The sequence below is a fragment of the Meles meles genome, chromosome 3, assembly GCF_922984935.1.
Source record: "Meles meles chromosome 3, mMelMel3.1 paternal haplotype, whole genome shotgun sequence".
NCBI lineage: Eukaryota > Metazoa > Chordata > Mammalia > Carnivora > Mustelidae > Meles > Meles meles.
In genome coordinates, this window is record NC_060068.1 from 158637858 (window position 1) to 158657431 (window position 19574).

Sequence of the window (19574 nt, forward strand, 5' to 3'; positions counted from 1 at the left end):
CCTAGGCCCTCCGTTCTTCACAGAATGTTCTTTACAGAATCAGTTGGCCACTCTCCCTCCTACCAAGATCATATGTTACCTTGTTCTGAGAACCAAGTTCTGCTTTTTCCTGAGTTGGATACTTTAAATTAGTAGATGGCAGAGTTCATGGCTTCTTATTTTGAAGAACTACAGTTATTCACTGAAAAAGTGCCCTGACTTCACCCAGTTGATTTGAGTGTCCTCGGATCTCTAGATGTCTGTCAGTTTCATTCTCTCTGGTTCTTCTTTCACCTTGGATGTTGCCCCTAAATTTCTCTTGGGGGGGTGTGTTATTCAGAACTTTAGGCATGGGCCCTCACGTCAATTTCCCAATAAATTCTTTCAAAATTAGCTTTGTGTTTTTATACTAAAAAGCGTTGAATGAGTGACGTTTAAATTCTCTGTGAGGCTACATTGGGCTAGATTGTGTTTCCTGAGCTTTTTAAACTTGCCCACATGTACTAATAATAAACTGCTATCATCAGGAGTTAAGTGAGTGAATGAGTCCAGGTTCTGGCAGTCTGAAAGAGCCTTGTAAGCATGTAACTTAAGAAAAAAGACATTATCTTCTTAAACCTCTGACTTCCAGAGTTACTTGTTTATGTGCATTAAGGATTAGTGGTGAAAAGACAAGTAACACCTGAAAAATCTGGATTAGTAATGTATAATAATTGTAATTTTTCAGTATTTTATTTAAAATTATAATTATGAAATGATATGAAAGGTAAAGGCACTAAAACTAACTTTGGCTAAGGATATTTCTATTTTTGAATCTGAATTCAAAGTAAATTAGCTTTTTTGTTTTCTCTCCCCCCACGCCTTTCAACTAGGGTTATACATCATTTTGGAATGACTGTATATCGTCTGGATTACGTGGCTGTATGTTAATTGAGTTAGCACTGAGAGGAAGGTTACAACTAGAGGCTTGTGGAATGAGACGGAAAAGTCTGTTAACAAGAAAGGTAAGAGGAGTGCTAATAAGTAACATAATCCTTTTTAAAGAGTTTGTGCTGACTAAAAATGAAAGTTTCTACTAATAGATTGAAAGAATTAAAGAGAAAGTTGATTTTAAAGTTAAGACTTTATTGGAAATTGTGTTTCCATGTCTTTTTTTGCATTTTTGGTTTCTTGAATCTTTGTACATAATGATTAATGTGTAACTCATTGTTAGACTCACTGGCCCCATGCGTCTTGCGTATTCAGAAAGACTCCATACCTCATTTGCTGCTTCGGAAAGCCATACTTTGGAAAGATTTGATATAACTTTGTTTTAAAACTCAAAGTTCTTGGGGTGCCTGGGTGGCTCAGTGGGTTAAAAGCCTCTGCCTTCGGCTCGGGTGGTGATCTCAGGGTCCTGGAATCCAGCCTGGCATTGGGAAATCTCTGCTCAGCAGGGAGCCTGCTTCCTCCTCTCTCTCTGCCTGCTTCTCTGCCTACTTGTGATCCCTTTGTCTCTGTCAAATAAATAAATAAAATCTTTAAAAAAAAAACAAACCAAAACTCAAAGTTCTTACTTGGCAAATTAACTATCCATAGGCTGTTGGGGTTTTTAGCAGAATATGAACACTTTTTAGATCTCTACCTTCTCTGTTTTAAAGGTCTGTGTAAATAGTTAATTTTGGCTAGTTTTTTTAAATTTTTAACTCCAGCCTCAACCTCAGATATTCAAGACTGTTTCTCTTTTAGTCTGTCATTGTGTTTCTTGGGGCCATGATGTTTCAAAACTGATTTTTCCCTTTAATACAGCATCTTAATGAAATTTACAGAATTTTAGGTCAGAACTGAATATTTCTTGATTGATATGCCATAATCCTACAGGAAAGAAAGCCACATTAATGGCTTTTCGAAAGTTCTGTGCAGAGTAAACATCGTATAGCAGAACATGTTCCTTATGCGATTTTAAAATTTAATCTAGTCATTCAGAATAGAATAAATGAGTTGGTATGAGGTTGGTGTAACAGTTTCCTTTTAGAGAACTAGATCATAAAGCGGAATACAATTTTTATTCCGTTTTACTCTGCAACCATAGATTTATGGAAGGGAAAAAACTTTAAGACTTTGTTGCAGTTATCAATGAAATATACATATAGGTTGCTACTAATTATAGTAATTATAAAAATTTTTGAATTAATGTTACCAAGCCCTGACTTAAAGTGAAAAGATTTTGATAACAGTTTTTTTTTTTTTGTGGGAACAAGAACCAGCTTTGTGTTGCTTATTGGCAAATTATTTGCTCTTTTGTTCATTTATTTCTTTATATTTATTTAATGCTTAAATCTACCATGTACTGTGCTCAATCCTAGGGATACTGTGGAGACCAAGAGACAAGTTCCCTGCCTGCATGGGGTTTCTGTTTCAGTCTATTTGTGTGACCTTAACTAGGTTTCCAAATCCTTTGGAAAAATACTCTAATATCATTTAATTTATTGACATAAAATAATTATTGCTTTCATTAAGATAATATATGTATAATAGTTGTAAAATCAAATTGTAAAAGCTTTATAACAAAAAATAGCCATCTTCTATTCACTCTTCCCCACTCCTTAGTCCTCTTCCTGAGAGGCAGTCATTCTCAATCCTTGTGTCTGTTTTGCAGGGTCACCTTAACAAATTACAACAGACTCGATGGCTTAAAACAACTAATAAGTATAGTCTCATAGTTCTAGAGGCCAGCACATGTTGTATTTTCATAGACAGCTCTAAGGAAGATTCTGTTCCTTAATTCTGCTAGCTTCTGGTGGCTCCAGGATTTCCTTGGCTTTTGGCTGCGTCTCTCTCTGCTCTGTCTTTGCACTGCCTTCTCCTGTTGTCTCTCCTTTGTGTGTCTTTTATGAAGATGTTTTCATTGCATTGAGGGCCCCTCGATAATCCAGGATGATCTCATCTCTGTATCTTATTTTCTTCTTAAAGATTTATTTATTTATTAGAGAGAAAGAGAATGCTTGGGCAAGGAGGTGCAGAGGGAGAGAGCAGACTGCCTGCCAAGCATGGAGCCTGACCCTGAGATCATGACCTGAGCCAAAATCAAGAGTCCAATGCCTGACTGAGCCATCTAGGTGCCCCATCATCTCCATATCTAATTTAACATAATCTCATTTACAAAAATTAACTGGGGATTAGGTTCTAGGGATTAAGACCTGAACACCTCTTGGGGACCACTGTTCAACTTGCTATAGCTCTTAGTTATTTCTTGTGGCATTTACATCCATACTTCTAAATGAGCTTACACTGCCATCTCTCATTTTTATTTACTTTATTTTTCTCTTTTTTCAAAGATTTATTTATTTGACATAGAGATCACCAGTAGGCAGAGAGGCAGGCAGAGACAGAGAGAGGAGGGATGCAGATTCCCCACTGAGCAGAGAGCCTCACACGGGGTTTAGTCTCAGGACCCTGGGATCATGACCTGAGCTGAAGGCAGAGGCTTTAACCCACTGAGCCATCCAGGCATCCCATGCCATCTCTCATTTTTAAAGATTTTATTTTTATGTAAACTCTGCAACCGAACTTGGGGCTTGAACTCACAACCCCAAGATCAAGAATCAAATGCTGTGTCAACTGAGCCAACCAGGTGGCTGGCCTGCCATTTCTTGATAAATCACTTTGAAATGCTGTTTACTTTCTGTGAGAAAAGATGAGGGGAAAAAAAAAAAAAGTTAAACATTTGGCTCTCTTAATACCACTTACCTCCACCCCCAACGTTCCTGAGAGAGTTAACATCATAATTTTTTTGCAAAACCATAAAGGTTGTTTTATATTGCTACAGTTATGTTAAAACTCTGCAGTTTGGTTATATCCTATGATATTTTCTTTTCATTTTTAAATTTTATTTATTCATTTTATTTTATTTATTTATTTGACACCGAGAGAGATCACAAGTAGGCAGAGAGGCAGGCAGAGAGGCAGGCGGAGAGAGAGAGAAGTAGGCTCCCCACCAATAGAGAGCCTGATGTGGGGCTCGATCCCAGGATCCCGAGGTCATGACCTGAGCTGAAGGCAGAAGCTTAACCCACTGAGCCAACCAGGCGCCCCTTCTTTTCATTTTTTAAAAAAGATTTTATTTATTTATTTGTCAGCACACAAGCAGAGGGAGTGGTAGGCAGAGGGAGAGAGAGAAGCAGGCTCCCTCCCTGCCTTGGGGCTCAGTCCCAGACCCCAGGATCATGACCTGAGCTGAAGGTAGACACTTAACCAACTGAGCCACCCAGGTGCCCCTCTTTTTTTTTTCCTTGAGTTTTAATAATTTTCTTTTTAAAAAATATTTTCTCTGTACCTTTTTCTCTTAAATGCTCCCTCAGAGAAAAACTAGCATTATTAATTTTCAAATGTTCAGATACATTAGGTAACTCCATTAGAATTTGCCTTGTGCTTCAGTCTGGGCCGGTTATGGTTTGGTTCTGTTGGGACTTCTGGTTTCTTTTTACTGCTTTAAACCTCCTGTTTCTGGAGCTAATATTTTTTTTCTATCCTTGTGGGAAGAAAATGTTTCGAAACTTCACATGCCTGAAAATTTCTTTACCATACTTCATTTTCATTTGACAGTTTGGGAATAGAATATTAGATTTAAATTATTTTTCCACAGAATTTTGAAGTCATTTCCCCATTGTCCTCTAGTATACAGAGTTAAAAGTTAAAGTCTGGTGCCCTGTTGATTTTTATTCTTTGTGTGATACCTGTTCTCCTGTCTGGAAGGATTTCCGATCTTCTCTTCATATGTTTTGATATTGTACAATATGCCTTGATGTGGGTCTTTTCAAATTTATTATTCTGTGTTCACTTTGGTAGCACATGCATTAAAATTCGTTATGCATGGGTTCTTTCAATCTAGAAATGTTTAGTTTTGGTTTTATAAAGTTCTCATCTATTTCTTACATCTTTGCTCCATTTTCTAGAACTTAAAGTTTGATGTGCACCTCTCTCCTAGTCTTTTTTCTTTTTCTTACTTTCCTACCTTTATTAAGATACAATTGGTCTTCCTTACCTTTTTTTTAACCTTCTTTTCAGTTTTTTTTTTTTTTTTAATGTGGTTCTAATGTTTTTGATTTCCAGGAGCTTTTTCTTGTGTTTTGTTTTTGTTTTATCACGACCTCCTGTTTCATGGATGTAACATCTTCTTTTAAATCTCTAAGACTATTACGAGTCTTTTGAAAATTTCTTATATCTGTTTCTTCAAGTTCTTACTTGCTGTCTTTTGGTTTCTTTGATGTTGAAGGTTTTCTTTCAGTATCTTGTCATTCTTGGTTAACTGTTCATATTTTAAGAATGAGGCTCTCATCTAAAGTACAGTGCAGTAAATAGAAATTAAAGTGTGGGCAGAGCATACTTACTAGTGGGCCACAGATTGCTGAATTTTGTTAAGAGATTTAGTATTGTTCTAAGGCACTGAGGAGTTTTAAGCAGAAACTGTGAGATAACATGGTAAGACTTACTTTTAAAAAAGATCAGCGAGGAAGATGGATTGAAAGTATTTTGGGAAAACTGGTAGGAATCTTAGTCCAGGTGAAAGATTACTAGATTGAGTGGAATAACTGCAGAGGTGATGGAGAAGAGTAGTCCCATCGGCAGGAGATTGAGGGGACAGGATTTCATGAGAAAAAAGGTCTCCCCCAAAACCAGGTTATTGTGACCTGATAAAAGACACTTCTCCGAGGGTAGGCATGAGCTGAATGTTGAGGTCAGATGGCAGTAAATTTAAGGAGTAAGTGGGAGGTCAGAAGTGGTGTTGTGACCACATTATATGAACAAACAACTTTTTTCTGTGAATATCCTCCTTTTGGGGCACCTGGGTGGTTCAGTTGTTAAGTGTTTGCCTTCAGGTTAGGTCATGATCCCGGGGCCCTGGGATTGAGCCCTGCATCGGGCTCTCTGTTTGGTGGGAAACCTGCTTCTCCCTCTCGCACTCCCCTTGCTTGTGTTTCCTCTCTCACTGTCTCTCTCCCTCTATCAAATAAATAAATAAGTAAATCTTTAAAAAAAAACAAAAACAAAAAACCACAACCTCCTTTTTAATTACTCTTTCTGACCCCTTCCTAAAAGCATGGTCCAGAGTAGTACTGTCCAGTAGAACTTCTGTGATGACGAAAATGTTCTGTATTTGCCAACACCCTAGCCACTAGCCATGTGTCTGTGAGCCAGACACTTGAAATGTGGCTAGTGAGATTGAGACATGTTGTAAATAAAAACACATGGGATTTTTAAAAACTAACTGTGAAAAAAGAAGATTGTAAAATATCTCAGTTTAAAAATATTTATTACATGTTAATATTTTGACTATAGTGGGTTAAGTAAAATATATTAAAATCAATTTCACCTGTTTGTTTTCCTTTTTTTAATATAACTACAAAAATTTAAAAAGCTTTGTGGCATGGATTTGTTATTCTGGGTATATTTCTTTTGGGTCATGCTGTCTCAGAAAAAGACATACCGTTGTATATATTTCAGTCTTTCAGGAGATTGAGCAGAAGGGTAAAGGACACATGCTGAAGTTGAAGGGAGAACTGCTGCATTTAAAAAATAATATTTTAAAATTGTATGACATTTTAATAGCTAACAAAGTAATATAACAGATTAAAATTTGGTATTACAGAATTTCAACTAGAAATTTGTTGCTTAGCCAAGAACTCAGTGAAGTCTGCAGAAATCTAATACTTGGCTAAAGCAGAATATAGCATTTTCTTTATCTTTTTCTTCTTCTGCTTCTTTTTGTTTTTTTAAAGATTTTATTTATTTATTTGACAGAGAGCACAAGCAGGGCAAACAGCAGGCAGAGGGAGAGGCAGGCTCCATGGTGAGCAAGGAGCCTCATAATGGGGCTGGATCCCAGGACCCGGGGAACATGACCTGACCTGAAGGCAGACTCTTAACCGACTGGGCCACCCAGGCACCCTTATAGCATTTTCTTCCCTCATCCCGGCTTTGTATTTTTCCACTTTTAGATGGATTCAGCTTTAAAAAGTTTTGTAGCATTAAAAAATTTTGTTACCAAGCTTGTTGGTATTTTTAAGGTTTCTGCTAGTTGCCACTATTTTGAAAAAAATTTCATCCCCAAATTGTATTTTGTATTTAAATCTTTTTTTTTTTTTTTTTTTATTTGACAGAGAGAAATCACAAGTAGGCAGAGAGGCAGGCAGAGAGAGAGAGGAGGAAACAGGCTCCCTGCCAAGCAGAGAGCCTGATGCGGGACTCGATCCCAGGACCCTGAGATCATGACCTGAGCTGAAGGCAGAGGCTTAACCCACTGAGCCACCCAGGCGCCCTTGTATTTAAATCTTTATCTTTCATTGTGGTATAAGCTCTGATGAGCCAAGTCGTACTTAATTTTTAATTCTAATTGGTTAGCCAGTTGTTTCATTAACATCTGTTGAAAAGTTATTTCTCCATTGCTGTAAAATGCTACCTTTATCATATGCTGAATTGAATATAGAACTATGTAATTGAGCTTGTTTCTGTAACTAATAAATGTTTAAAAAGTGAAATTCTTGATCAAATAGCCCAAGGTTTAGCAATGAAAAGAATTAACAGTGAGTAAAAACTGTTCTAGCCTTTGCTTTATTAATTCTTGCACAGTAACTTTATTTTCATTCATGCTTGTGGTTAATCTGGTTAAGTTTAAATGTTGGATTTCTTTTCTTTTTTAATACTGGATTTCTTAATAGAGAATTAATTTAAAATCTAAACCTTGACACTGCATGTACACATTGGGGACTTTAAGTATAATGAATTGTTTGTGTAGTTAAGTTTTTCATTTAAAGGGGTGGTAGGAAGAAAGAATTAGTGGATCATTTCCTTCTTATTGCTTACATTTTAGGTGATCTGTAAGTCAGACGCTCCAACAGGGGATGTTCTTCTTGATGAAGCTCTAAAGCATGTTAAGGAGACGCAGCCTCCAGAAACGGTTCAGAACTGGATTGAATTACTTAGTGGTAAGCTTTTGTGTATAAACTAAAAGGTGAATTCTGTTTAAAAAAACTTCTGTAAAAGCTGAAAATTCTTTTGAGAGGAACTTAAACAAAATGGCCAAAAGCTTGTTTAGTTATTTAGGCAGACTTGAAAGTTATCAGTCACTGAATGGGGAAAATAGTTTTAAAAATTCCATCCCCTTTTAACAAGACGGAGCAGATAGATGGTTCAGTGAAACATAATATTCTTCCTTACAGCTTCCACCATTCTTTATTGAAATTACCTCATGCTGCCTTACACGGGGTACACTTGAGTTCAGCTGTGATAACAGACAACCCCCAAACCGCTGGCTTTAAACAACAGATGACTTTTCACTTGTGTTCTAAGTAGTCACTGGCCACTTCGTTCTTACTCTTGCAGCCAACCAGGCAGAGAGCTGCCACCGTCTAGAGCACTGTCTGTCGCTATTGTAAGGGGAAGATGAGCATAGCCAGTTGTTCAGGCTCCTAAGTTTCTGTTCAGAAAGGACATGTGGTTCCGGTTTCATTGGTCAGAGCAAGTCGGGTGGCCTCCCCTAACTTGAAGGAGACAGGAAAGTGCAGCGGTAGGAAGGAGAACCTGAAATACTTGGTTGACAGCACTGGTGACTACATTTACATTTATTTGTGTATTTGTCTAATCCAGATAGAGAACTTTGAGTATGGGACCTAAGTATAGAGTATAGGACGAAGGTTCTCTTGCTCTTCCTCTTCACTAAATACGTAAAACATTGCTTCTACTTACATGTATTATTTCAGTTTATGTTCGGACATGCTGCTCTTGAACTTTTAAAAGCATTTGGATGTTGTTAGATTGGTAATTAAATGCCATTTTTTCCTCACAGTTTTTCTTTTAACTTACAGTTTCTAAAAATCATTCTGTTATCCTCTCAGTAAGAGTTTGAATTTTGCATCTTTGTTTAAAAATTGAATATACACACTTCATCCTTAGCTAATAGAGCAACAGTGGCACTTTATACTTAGGGCAGTGTTCATTCTTTTTGTTACTGATAGAAAACAAACTTACTCACAAGGTAGTTTTGATGGATTTTGCAATTTTTTTCTTGTAGCCATACCTCTTATAAATCTTCTAATACAGGTTCTTTTTACTTCACTGAGTAAAAGAAACTTTAATCAGCCCTTTTCCCCTTGGTGCTACGTTCAGTTATAATTTCTTCTGCAGGAATCTTTTAAAATTACGTTGCCCATTTGATCAGGGTTGATTTGGTTTAAACTAGATTCTTGCTTAGCACCTACCAGTACCATAGGTCACATTGCCCAGCATGTTGTCAACCTTCTTTGGGTTAGTCTTCCACCTAACGCCTATTGGTGACACATGGCCATTTAACAGACTCACCGAGGACTTTAATGTTAAGTCCATATGTTAAATATTAGCAAATATTTTTTCAGATAAAAATAGAAGTCTAACAATTTCTCACTCTACGCTGATGCATCATTTTGTACTTTCTCTGGAGATCACCTAAGCAATATTTGGGTCTTGCTCACGTTGGCCCGTTACCACTTCTGGTAGTAATTGGTATTTGTAGTTAACTTCTCAGCTAGTTAAAAGCAGGGTTTTTCAAAGTTGTAGTTAAATTTTTTTGGCAGGTAGGTCAGAGTGTTTTTCTTTTTTTTGTTTTTTTTTGTTTTTTTTGTTTTTCTTTATGGAATGTAGTTGAGTCTTAGGTTAATGTTATCGATACCCACTTTGGTGCCACTTACCACTATGGAGATGTTTTCACAGTCCTCTGTCCACCAGCGATCTCTTTATACAAGCTTATATCATACGTGCTGATGGCACATTGGGATTTGGTTTACTAATTCTTCTTAGATAACCAGATTTTCTTTGACTGTTTATATATGTGTCATGCAGCTTACGAGTTTGTGAAACAAGATTTTTTTTTTTTTTTAAAGATTTTATTTATTTATTTGACAGAAGGAGATCACATGTAGACAGAGAGGCAGGCAGAGAGAGAGAGGGGGAAGCAGGCTCCCTGCTGAGCAGAGAGTCCGATGCGGGACTCGATCCTAGGACTCTGAGATCATGACCTGAGCCAAAGGCAGCAGCTTAACCCACTGAGCCACCCAGGCGCCCCTGTGAAACAAGATCTTTATCAGAAATTATCTCATGCTACCTTATACTGCATTGGCTACATTAACCTATGGAAACAAGCCTCCACAAAGCCTCAGAAGCCTTAGGACTTCTCACTTATGCTGTGAGTCTGTCATAGGCCACTTCATTCTCAGTAAATGACTCTTGAGTGTCCATTTGAACTGGGAATGCAGAGTGTCTGTTTGAATTAGGAATTTGGGTAAACTGTGAGGCTAATTGCTTAGAACAGTTTTTTTAAAGATCAGTGTTGGGACGCTTGGGTGGCTCAGTTGGTTGAGCCGATGCCTTCGGCTCAGGTCATGATCCCAGGGTTCTGGGATCGGATCCCAGGGTTCTGGGATCGAATCCCAGATCGGGCTCCTTGCTCAGTGGAGTGCCTGCTTCTCTCTCTACCTCTGCCTGCCATTCTGCCTACTTGTGCTCCCTCGCTTGCACACTCTCGCTCGCTCACCCGCTCACTCTCTCTCTGACAAATAAATAAATAAATAAAATCTTTAAAAAAAAAAAAAAAAAAAAGGCAGTGTCCTGTGAAGTTTAGGATGGCCATCAATGCTTGACTATCACTTGTACACCTTACTCATGTGTTTCTGACATACATTAGGAATGACCTGTAATTTTAGTCTAAAAGTAGGGAAACCAGACTGGGAGGAGGGAAAAAAGCAAATCTATTTTAAATTAAGAAAGCATCTACTCAGAAGGCCTGGGTGGCTCAGTGGGTTAAGCCTCTGCCTTTGGCTTAGGTCATGATCTCAGGGTCCTGGGATTGAGCCCCGCATCGGGCTCTCTGCTCAGTGGGGAGCCTGCTTCCCCCACTCTCTGCCTGCCTCTCTATCTACTTGTGATTTCTCTGTCAAAATAAAAAAAATTTTTGAAAAAAAATCTTTTTAAAAAAAAGCAAGCATCTACTTCTGCCTAATGAAAGTACTGATAGCTTGGTGAGTTTTTTAAAGATTTTTTTTTTTCTCTTGTGAAAATACACAACATAGCATTTACCATTTTGACTTTTTAAATGTTCAGTTCTGCAGCCAACTTGTTGAATTGTAGGTTCTTAGAATGTCTAAGTTGCTTCCTGGTGATGTAATATCAGATAACCAGTTCTTGCTGCTCTAATGACAGAGGCTGTGAAACTTGAAGTGCTTCCATACTGCAAGCATCTTAAAGTCCATTTGGGGAACAGTTGTGTCTTTCTTTCTTTTTTTAGATTTTATTTATTTGTCATAGAGAGGGAGAGACAGTACCAGCAGCGGCAGGCAGAGGGAGAAGCAGGCTCCCCACTGAGCAAGGAGCCCGATGTGGGCCTTGATCCCAGGATTCCGGGATCATGACCTGAGCCACCCAAGTTCCCCAACAGTTGTGTATTTCTAATAATTTGATGACAGATGAGGGTTTAACAGTGTGGTTCTCTGAAAGTCCAGTAGCTCAGAGAAAAGAGAACTCCTTGGGAGCTTTAGTCATTGGAAGAGGAAGCAGAACCTGGAGTAGGCCTTTGAAGGGTAAGACTGCGATGGAGATGGCAGGAAGTGCTCTTATTCAGAGGGGCTAGAGGGAGTGGTCAGATTGGTGGGCCTATCTGTTCTCATGTAGCTAAGTCCAGGATTGCTACTTGTTTGTCAGGACTGTGGTTCTATGCTGTAGTGTTGGCGGATATGTGCAGAGGATGCAAGAGTCTGTGTGCAGAAGAGAGCATGTTGGTCTGGTGGTTTACTGATGAGGCAGAGAAGGTGCACAGGGGTCTAACAGAGGATCTGACAGAGTGTTCTTGTTTACCTGAGGTGGCGGTACCTGGGGTTTCCTATTACTGTTATTTACACTGTACATTTGTACATGCTAAAACTACCAGTATATTTTAAGCATTTATATATCTCGTTAATTAAAAAATAATAAATATACATGTATTTGAGGCAAAGACTACTGTTTTTAATTTTTGACTTCATGAAATCTTGACGTGTAGTTGATCAGTTTGGTCACAAGGCGTCACTAGGCTGCCAGATTTATGAACAAAGCTGCTTTTGGTTTTGTAACATCCAAAGGAATAGCGAAGTTTTTTTTTTTTTCCTTCAGCAAAATCATTAAGGTGCCTCTCAATATGACATTTTCACTGAAGTAATTGTTGGGCTGTGGACGTGAATAACCTTTTCTTCTCCGTGTGTACTTCTCACCATTTCCTTTACAATAGTGAGCTACAAATACATTCTGTACATTTTAGTTTCCTTGTATAGCTTATAAAATCTTTTCACATGATGAGTAATTTAGAGGCTGATGAATAACAATATGGATCACAGTAACATCTTTTAATCTAGAGTTTTGAACACTTAAGTCATCAGGCATTTATTACAAAGTATTTAAAAGGGATCTGATATTCTGCTTAAATTGAAGCAGCTCAGTCTTTAGTAGCCATGCTAGTTTAAACATTTATTGTATATTCACTCTTCCAGCTACCCTCCATCCCAGTTTATACTGGTTTCTAAAGTATGTAATTTCAGGAGTGACTTTATTCTTTGGATTTAGCTTAATTTATTCTTTTTTTTTTTTTTTTTAAACGGCAAAAATTCAGGATGCCAAGACACTTCCACCACTCACTTATTTCATTATACCTTTTTTGGGGGACCAGGAATAGTATTAAACACTGCGTTTTACCCCACTGTTTCAGCCTTCTGCATATGAGATTTCTTCATTTTTTCAAATATCTGAGGAGGTCTGAATAACATTTGTACTGGAGCGAGCAGGTGAGATGTGCCCTCTTTGAGGGAATTATTGCAAAGGGAGATGATGTCTGAGCCCCTTTTTATATCCTCTGAGGCAGAACTATAGCCCATAAGAAGCTCCAGTCATAAATGGAACACCTTATTTGAAGGTAGGCCTGTGTTTAGGCTTTTCTCATTTTTAGTAGCAACACTAAATTGTGAGGTAGCATACTTTGAAATTGATAAATTTCTCATAGGAACTTAGTATATAAGATTTAATTATGGATAGAATGGATGGATAAACATTAGTATGATTTCAGTACAATAAACAGTAAGTTATAAATTGCTAATCCCATTCATTTCCCATGAGAGAAGAAATCATTGTATAGCAACATTAGAGGAATTTTGTATTTTTAGGTCTGCAAAGAGATGCTATTATTATTACTGTTTTTTAAAAATTTTATTTATTTGACAGAGATCACAAGTAGGCAGAGAGGCAGGCTGATAGAGCGGGGGAAACTCGCTGTCCGCTGAGCAGAGAGCCCAGGGTGGGGCTCCATCCCAGGACCCTGGGATCATGACCTGAGCTGAAGGCAGAGACTTAACCCACTGAGCCACGCAGGCACCCTGCAAAGAGATGTTTACTGTGGACTTCTCAGAATAATCTTGATCTCTCCCCCCCCCCATTTTTGGAATTAGATAGCCAAGATATTCTCTGAGATATGCAATACCCTTCTGTTTAACTAGTGAGTTGCCAGGGAAAAGTACTATTTTGGTAATTGACAGATTATAAGCATAGTTAGTTAGTTTTAAAGTTGAACTGTTATTTATGGGCATTACATAAATTTGGCTATTATTTTATGTCTATTTAAATTTCCAAAAGACAGAAGGAGGTCAGAAAACACAACCTAGCCAATTCTAGCTTAGGGTATTAGGCTGCCCATCACATGCCAGTGATATGAGAAAACACAAACCCCAAACTGTCTGGTGAAAGGTAGAGTAGGCAGGCATTTGTTGGGGAGATAATGGGTTGGTACAAACTTAAAAAATGGAAATCATAGCACCTGTGAAAGGTATGTGACTCCATTCCAGGGCTCATTATATTCTGCATATAATTGCTGCCTATCCACTCTGTTGTTTCTTTTGCCAGTAATGCAATCTCCTCTCTTCTCTCTCTCTCTTTCTTTCATATTTATTTTTTTTTTTGAGGGAGAGAGAGTGTGAGGGGGGAGGAGGGGCAGAGGGAAAAGCAGACGCCCTGCTGAGCCAGGAGCCTGATGCACTGGGGCTATATCCCAGGACCCTGAGATCATGGCCTAAGCAAAGACAGACACTTAAACTACTGAGCTACCCAGGGGACCCTCCACTTTCTTTCATAGGATGTTGATTCCTTAGGGATTTCAAGATTTAGTTTGACCTCGGGGTCCTGGGATCGAGTCCCGCATCGGGCTCTCTGCTCGGCAGGGAGCCTGCTTCCCTCTCACTCTCTCTGCCTGCCTCTCTGCCTATTTGTGATCTCTCTCTGTCATAAATAAATAAAATCTTAAAAAAAAAAAAATCTCAAGATTTAGTTTGAAAGTTCTTTTTAAATTTTTAAATTTAAATAATTTTTTCCCCCTGCCACTTTGAACACTGTTCCATTTGCGGTCTTTGCTCCTGCTTTGCTGCCTGGCGTGTGCCTTTAGATAGTGAGCCTGGGCAGCAGTATGGCTCACTTAACTTTCACTCAAGGGTCACTGCTCAGGACTGCCTTTTGACTAGCACTGGCAAACAGTTGTTTCATATATTTTATCCAGGTTTCTGTTTGTGTAGTTCAGAGGGTCTAATTGTATAAGTTGAGGACTGATTACTCTTACCATACCCCCATATTCTTTAGTGTTAAGTCATATGGTAAAATACTCTTGTTTATGGCCAACTAAATAGTAATACAGTTTGAAGTAGCACTGTTCACTAGAACTTTCTATGATGATGGAAATGTTCTATTTCTGTGCTATCCAGTCAGTGGATAGTAGCCATACATGGCTGTTGAACATTTTGAAACATGGCTAGTAGAACTGAGGAACAGAATTTCTTATTGATTTAAATTTCATAGCGATTAGTGGTTAGACAATAGAGTTTGTTTTCTCTCAATATTGTAAAATTTCAACCTTCTAGCATTTGCATATAATGAAAGTGCCTGTGGTTGATTTTAATGTGTTCCAGTTTAGAGAATCGCTACAGTATTTTTTTCAAATTTAAAAACAAAAACAAAAACGGCACCTGGGTGGCTTAGTGGGTTAAAGCCTCTGCCTTTGGCTCAAGTCATGATCCCAGGGTCTCGGGATTGAGTCCCGCATCGGGCTGTCTGCTCAGCTGGGAGCCTGTTTCTCCGTCTCTCTCTGCCTGCCCCTCTGCCTACTTGTAATCTCTGTCTATCAAATAACTAAATAAAATCTTAAAAAAAAAAATACACCTTCCTTGGAGATCATTTGGAAAATACAGAAAGTACGAAAAAGAAAATTTGTCACACATAATCCCAAAGAACACCAAGGTTAATATTTTGATATATTCCTTTCCAGTCTTCTGAGAGAAATAAATTACCTTAGTGAAAAAATTTCGATTTTATTTGAAATATTTGTTTTATTTTTTATTTATTTATTTTTTTTTTTAAAGATTTTATTTATTTATTTGACACAGAGAGATCACAAGTAGGCAGAGAGGCAGGCAGAGAGAGAGAGGAGGAAGCAGGGTCCCTGCGGAGCAGAGAGCCTGATGCGGGGCTCGATCCCAGGACCCTGAGATCATGACCTGAGCCGAAGGCAGCGGCTTAATCCACTGAGCCACCCAGGCGCCCCTGAAATATTTCTGTTTTAAAAGGAAATGTGCATAGGAGACAGGATTAACCTTGTAAAATGTTTTTCCCTTCTAGAATTAGATTTGTATTATTTGACATCAAAGAATAACATTGTCGGGGTGCCTGGGTGGCTCAGTGGGTTAAAGCCTCTGCCTTCAGCTCAGGTCATAATCTCAGGGTCCTGGGATCGAGCCCCGCATTGGGCTCTCTGTCAGTGGGGAGCCTGCTTCCCTCTTTCTCTCTCTGCATACTTGTGATCTCTGTCTGTCAAATAAATAAAATCTTTAAAAAAAAAAAAAAAAAGAATAACATTGTCTAAATAGGCTTTCCTAGTTTTGTAGGGTGGGTATATGTAGCAGTTTCTGGAATAGCATATTAATCAGGAAACTTCTTTTTTGTTTGTTGCACACTGGTGTTGTTTTTTTTTTTATAATGTTTTAAAAAATTTTATTTATTTATTTGATAGAGATCACAAGTAGGCAGAGAGTCAGGCAGAGAGAGAGAGGAAGGGAAGCAGGCTCCCTGCTGAGCAGAGAGCCTGATGCTTGGGGCTCTATTGCATGACCCTGGGATCATGACCTGAGCCGAAGGCAGAGGCTTTAACCCACTGAGCCACCCAGGTGCCCCGCACACTGGTGTTTTAATAGAAATGAAACGTGGGGCATTTGCATAGCTCAGTGGGTTAAGCTTCTGCCTTCAGCTCAGGTCATGATTTCAGGGTCTTGGGATCGAGCCCCACGTTGGGCTCTGTGCTCAGCAGAGAGCCAGTCCTCCTCTCTTTCTGCCTGCCTCTCTGCCTACTTGTGGTGTCTCTCTCTCTGTCAAATAAGTAAGTAAAATCTTAAACAAACAAACAAACAAACAAAAATTTTGCTCTGGTTGCTTTTTGGTAACAGTTGGAGAGAGGCCAGGTATATTTAGCTGATTTCCATATTAGGATAATTGTTGAATTTGGTCCTTTAAGTAACTGCTGTGCCTGAAAATGTGCCGGGTGCTTAGAATCCAAAGGCCCGGCCCTCCAGGGGTCATGGTTTAGTTGGCAAGAAAAATAGTTGGATTTTCTTCTCTTTCTTTAGGAGGGGGGAATAAATCCCCAAATTTTGTTTATTTTAATTGTACATTTTATAAAATTAGCAGAGATAATACCTATCATTTCTAACTTCTGAAATTTTTTGTTTAGGTGAGACCTGGAATCCATTAAAATTGCATTATCAATTAAGAAATGTGCGGGAACGGTTAGCTAAAAACCTGGTGGAGAAGGGCGTGTTGACAACAGAGAAACAGAACTTCCTACTTTTTGACATGACCACACATCCCCTCACCAACAACAATATTAAGCAGCGCCTCATCAAGAAGGTTCAGGAAGCCGTTCTTGACAAATGGGTGAATGACCCTCACCGCATGGACAAGCGCTTGCTGGCCCTCATTTACCTAGCACACGCCTCCGACGTCCTGGAGAATGCTTTCGCTCCCCTTCTGGACGAGCAGTATGATTTAGCCACCAAGAGAGTGCGGCAGCTCCTAGACTTAGATCCTGAAGTGGAATGTCTGAAGGCCAACACCAGTGAGGTCCTGTGGGCAGTGGTGGCCGCGTTCACCAAGTGACCGTGCAGAACGAAGTTCCTTTCTCTCATGTAAACCAGTAGTTTTTCTTCTATTGACTTCTGGTTTTCTGCAATTTGTACTTTCCACACTATAATTGGCTTTTGTTTTATCAAGTGGTGGATGGCTTTTTCTTTTTTGTATGTATGCAGGATTCTGCTGGTACGAGAGGCCTTCCTCTTTCTGTTTAAAAAAAAAAAAAAAAGAAGTTTTACTGCCATATTGGCAATCCATTCCTTGTTGCCATTCTCACTGTTAACCTGTTTTGGGTTGCTGGGATTCTTTGGCTTTCAGAGTAACTCCAGTCTCCCCACATGCACATCTTTTGGATTACCTCAGGTTGAGTTTTCCCCACATGTGCATGTATATCTAGCATTCTGCCTACAATTCAGACAGAAGTCACAGAAAGGCCTTTAACTCACCAAAGGTAAATATCTGTATCTATTAGGACATTTTATACATAGACCTCAGTTGAGATGTATACTTAGCAAAATTATTTTTAAATTGAAACAACACAGTAAATAATATAAAATGCCCCTTGGATTTTGTTTCCCATGTAAATCTATTGTATTATTACACTTGCTGTAATTTTAACTATTAAATCATAAAGGTCCAATTGTTTCACAGAGCCAATTTGGGATGGGCTGCATTCCAGTTATGCTGTATATAGTTTGAATTAAATATAATTTGCCCCTTCTGGCCACTCTAGCCTCCATCTTAGTATTTTGCAAGATTTAATTAGTTGTACACCTGGTGCCCCTCACTTGCTTTAGTCAATATTATTTGATGACAAAACAGACCTCTCATCATTGAAGGAAAGAGAAAAGATGTCTCTGATTGGTTCCAAGAGTTTTTGAGCTGTGCCATTCATGGTACTCTTTGCCTATGCATCTCCTTTTGGAATTATTTTGGTCTTAACTGTTTCTTATCATTTCTATAGGGAAGAGGCTTGTGACCAGTACTAATCTTGAGTACAGTTTTTTCTTTTTCTGTCCACAGGTAAATTAATGTCTGCTCTTAAATGTCATTTATCTACTCACACTTTCTTAGGGAGAAAAAAAATCAGATGTCAATTTTAGCAGATGTTGCATGTAAATTGTTAGCAAGTAATGACTACAACTCAGATGATTAAGAATTTTGTAACAGAAAGCTCTGCTATGTTTTAATTTTTATATACAATTATGATTAGCACATTGTAAGAATATAAACCTTTGCTTTTTAAAGTTTATTTTTACTATTTCTTTATCACTGTTTATGGTATCAGCATTGGTTTCATAATGTAAATACTATATATTGAACAAATTAAATGTCAAATTTTTTATTACCATAGTTCATGTTGATAGTGGGGCTTTCAGGTGTTTAGAGATTTTTTTGGTTAACATTCAATGCAAAAGTACTAGATGGTGTATAACTTTAGAGTTGAATTTTAAGGGATTCCTTAATATGTATTCTATCTTTTTATCTGAAGTAATAAACTATGATCTTGAAAGTGCCTGAATCAGAGCAAGCATGTCATTTGTATTTTTGTATTCTACCATAGTGTTCTTTCCTAATCAAGTTTTAGCTTGGTATAGTGTGGTAACATTTTGAAATAGTGCAGGGGCTAGCAGACTTTTTCTTGTAGGACTGGATAGTAAATGTTTAGACTTTGTGAGCCATATGTGATGTCACAACTACTCTGCTGAATGAGAGTTGCCATGGGCAAAAATGGGTGAGGCTGTGTTCCAATAAAACTTGATTTACAAAAACAGACAGCTGGCCATTAGTAATAGTTTGCCAGGCTCTGTCTCTCTCTCTGTCTCTCTCTTTTTTTTTCTTTTTAAGTAGGCTCCACACCATGTACGGATCTAGTGTGGGGCTTGACTTAATGACGCTGAGATCAAAACGTGAGGTGAGATTAGGAGTTGGATGCTTAACTGAGCCACCCAGGCACTCCATATATATTCAAGCCCCACACTGGATATAGAGACTACTAAAATAAATAAAATATAAGTTTATTTATTTTTTTTAGTAATCTCTGTATCCAGCATGGGGCTTGAACTAAGGACCCTGAGATGAGATGAAGAGTCACATGCTCTTCCAACTGAGCCAGCCAGGTGCTCCCTTGCCAGGCTTTGTATTATTATTATTTTTAAAAATCTTAAAAGGTTGTATTAATTTGAGAGCACAAACAGGGAGGAAAGGGCAGAGGGAGAGGGAGAAGTAGGCTCTTAGCTAAGCAGGGAACCCTGCATGGGACTCGATCTCAGGACCCTGGGATCATGACCTGAGCTCAAGGCAGACACTAAAACCACTGAGCCACCCAGGTGCCCCAAGGCTCTGTTTTTAATGCACGGAAAAAGATATTCTGTCCTTCAAAATTAACTTCCTTTACCTCTAAAAAT

General features: G+C 38.5%; 1 protein-coding gene across 1 annotated transcript in view; it reads left to right on the forward strand.

Moving 5' to 3' along the window:
• Positions 1-18693, forward strand: part of GOLPH3 (golgi phosphoprotein 3) — a 61676-nt gene extending 42983 nt beyond the window's left edge. Inside the window, exons 2-4 of the mRNA XM_046000638.1 lie at positions 852-983; positions 7829-7943; positions 16769-18693. Of these exons, the coding sequence (XP_045856594.1) occupies positions 852-983; positions 7829-7943; positions 16769-17193 (672 nt within the window). The 3' untranslated portion in view covers positions 17194-18693. The remainder of the gene's footprint in view (positions 1-851; positions 984-7828; positions 7944-16768) is intronic.
• Positions 18694-19574: the final 881 nt, after the last annotated feature.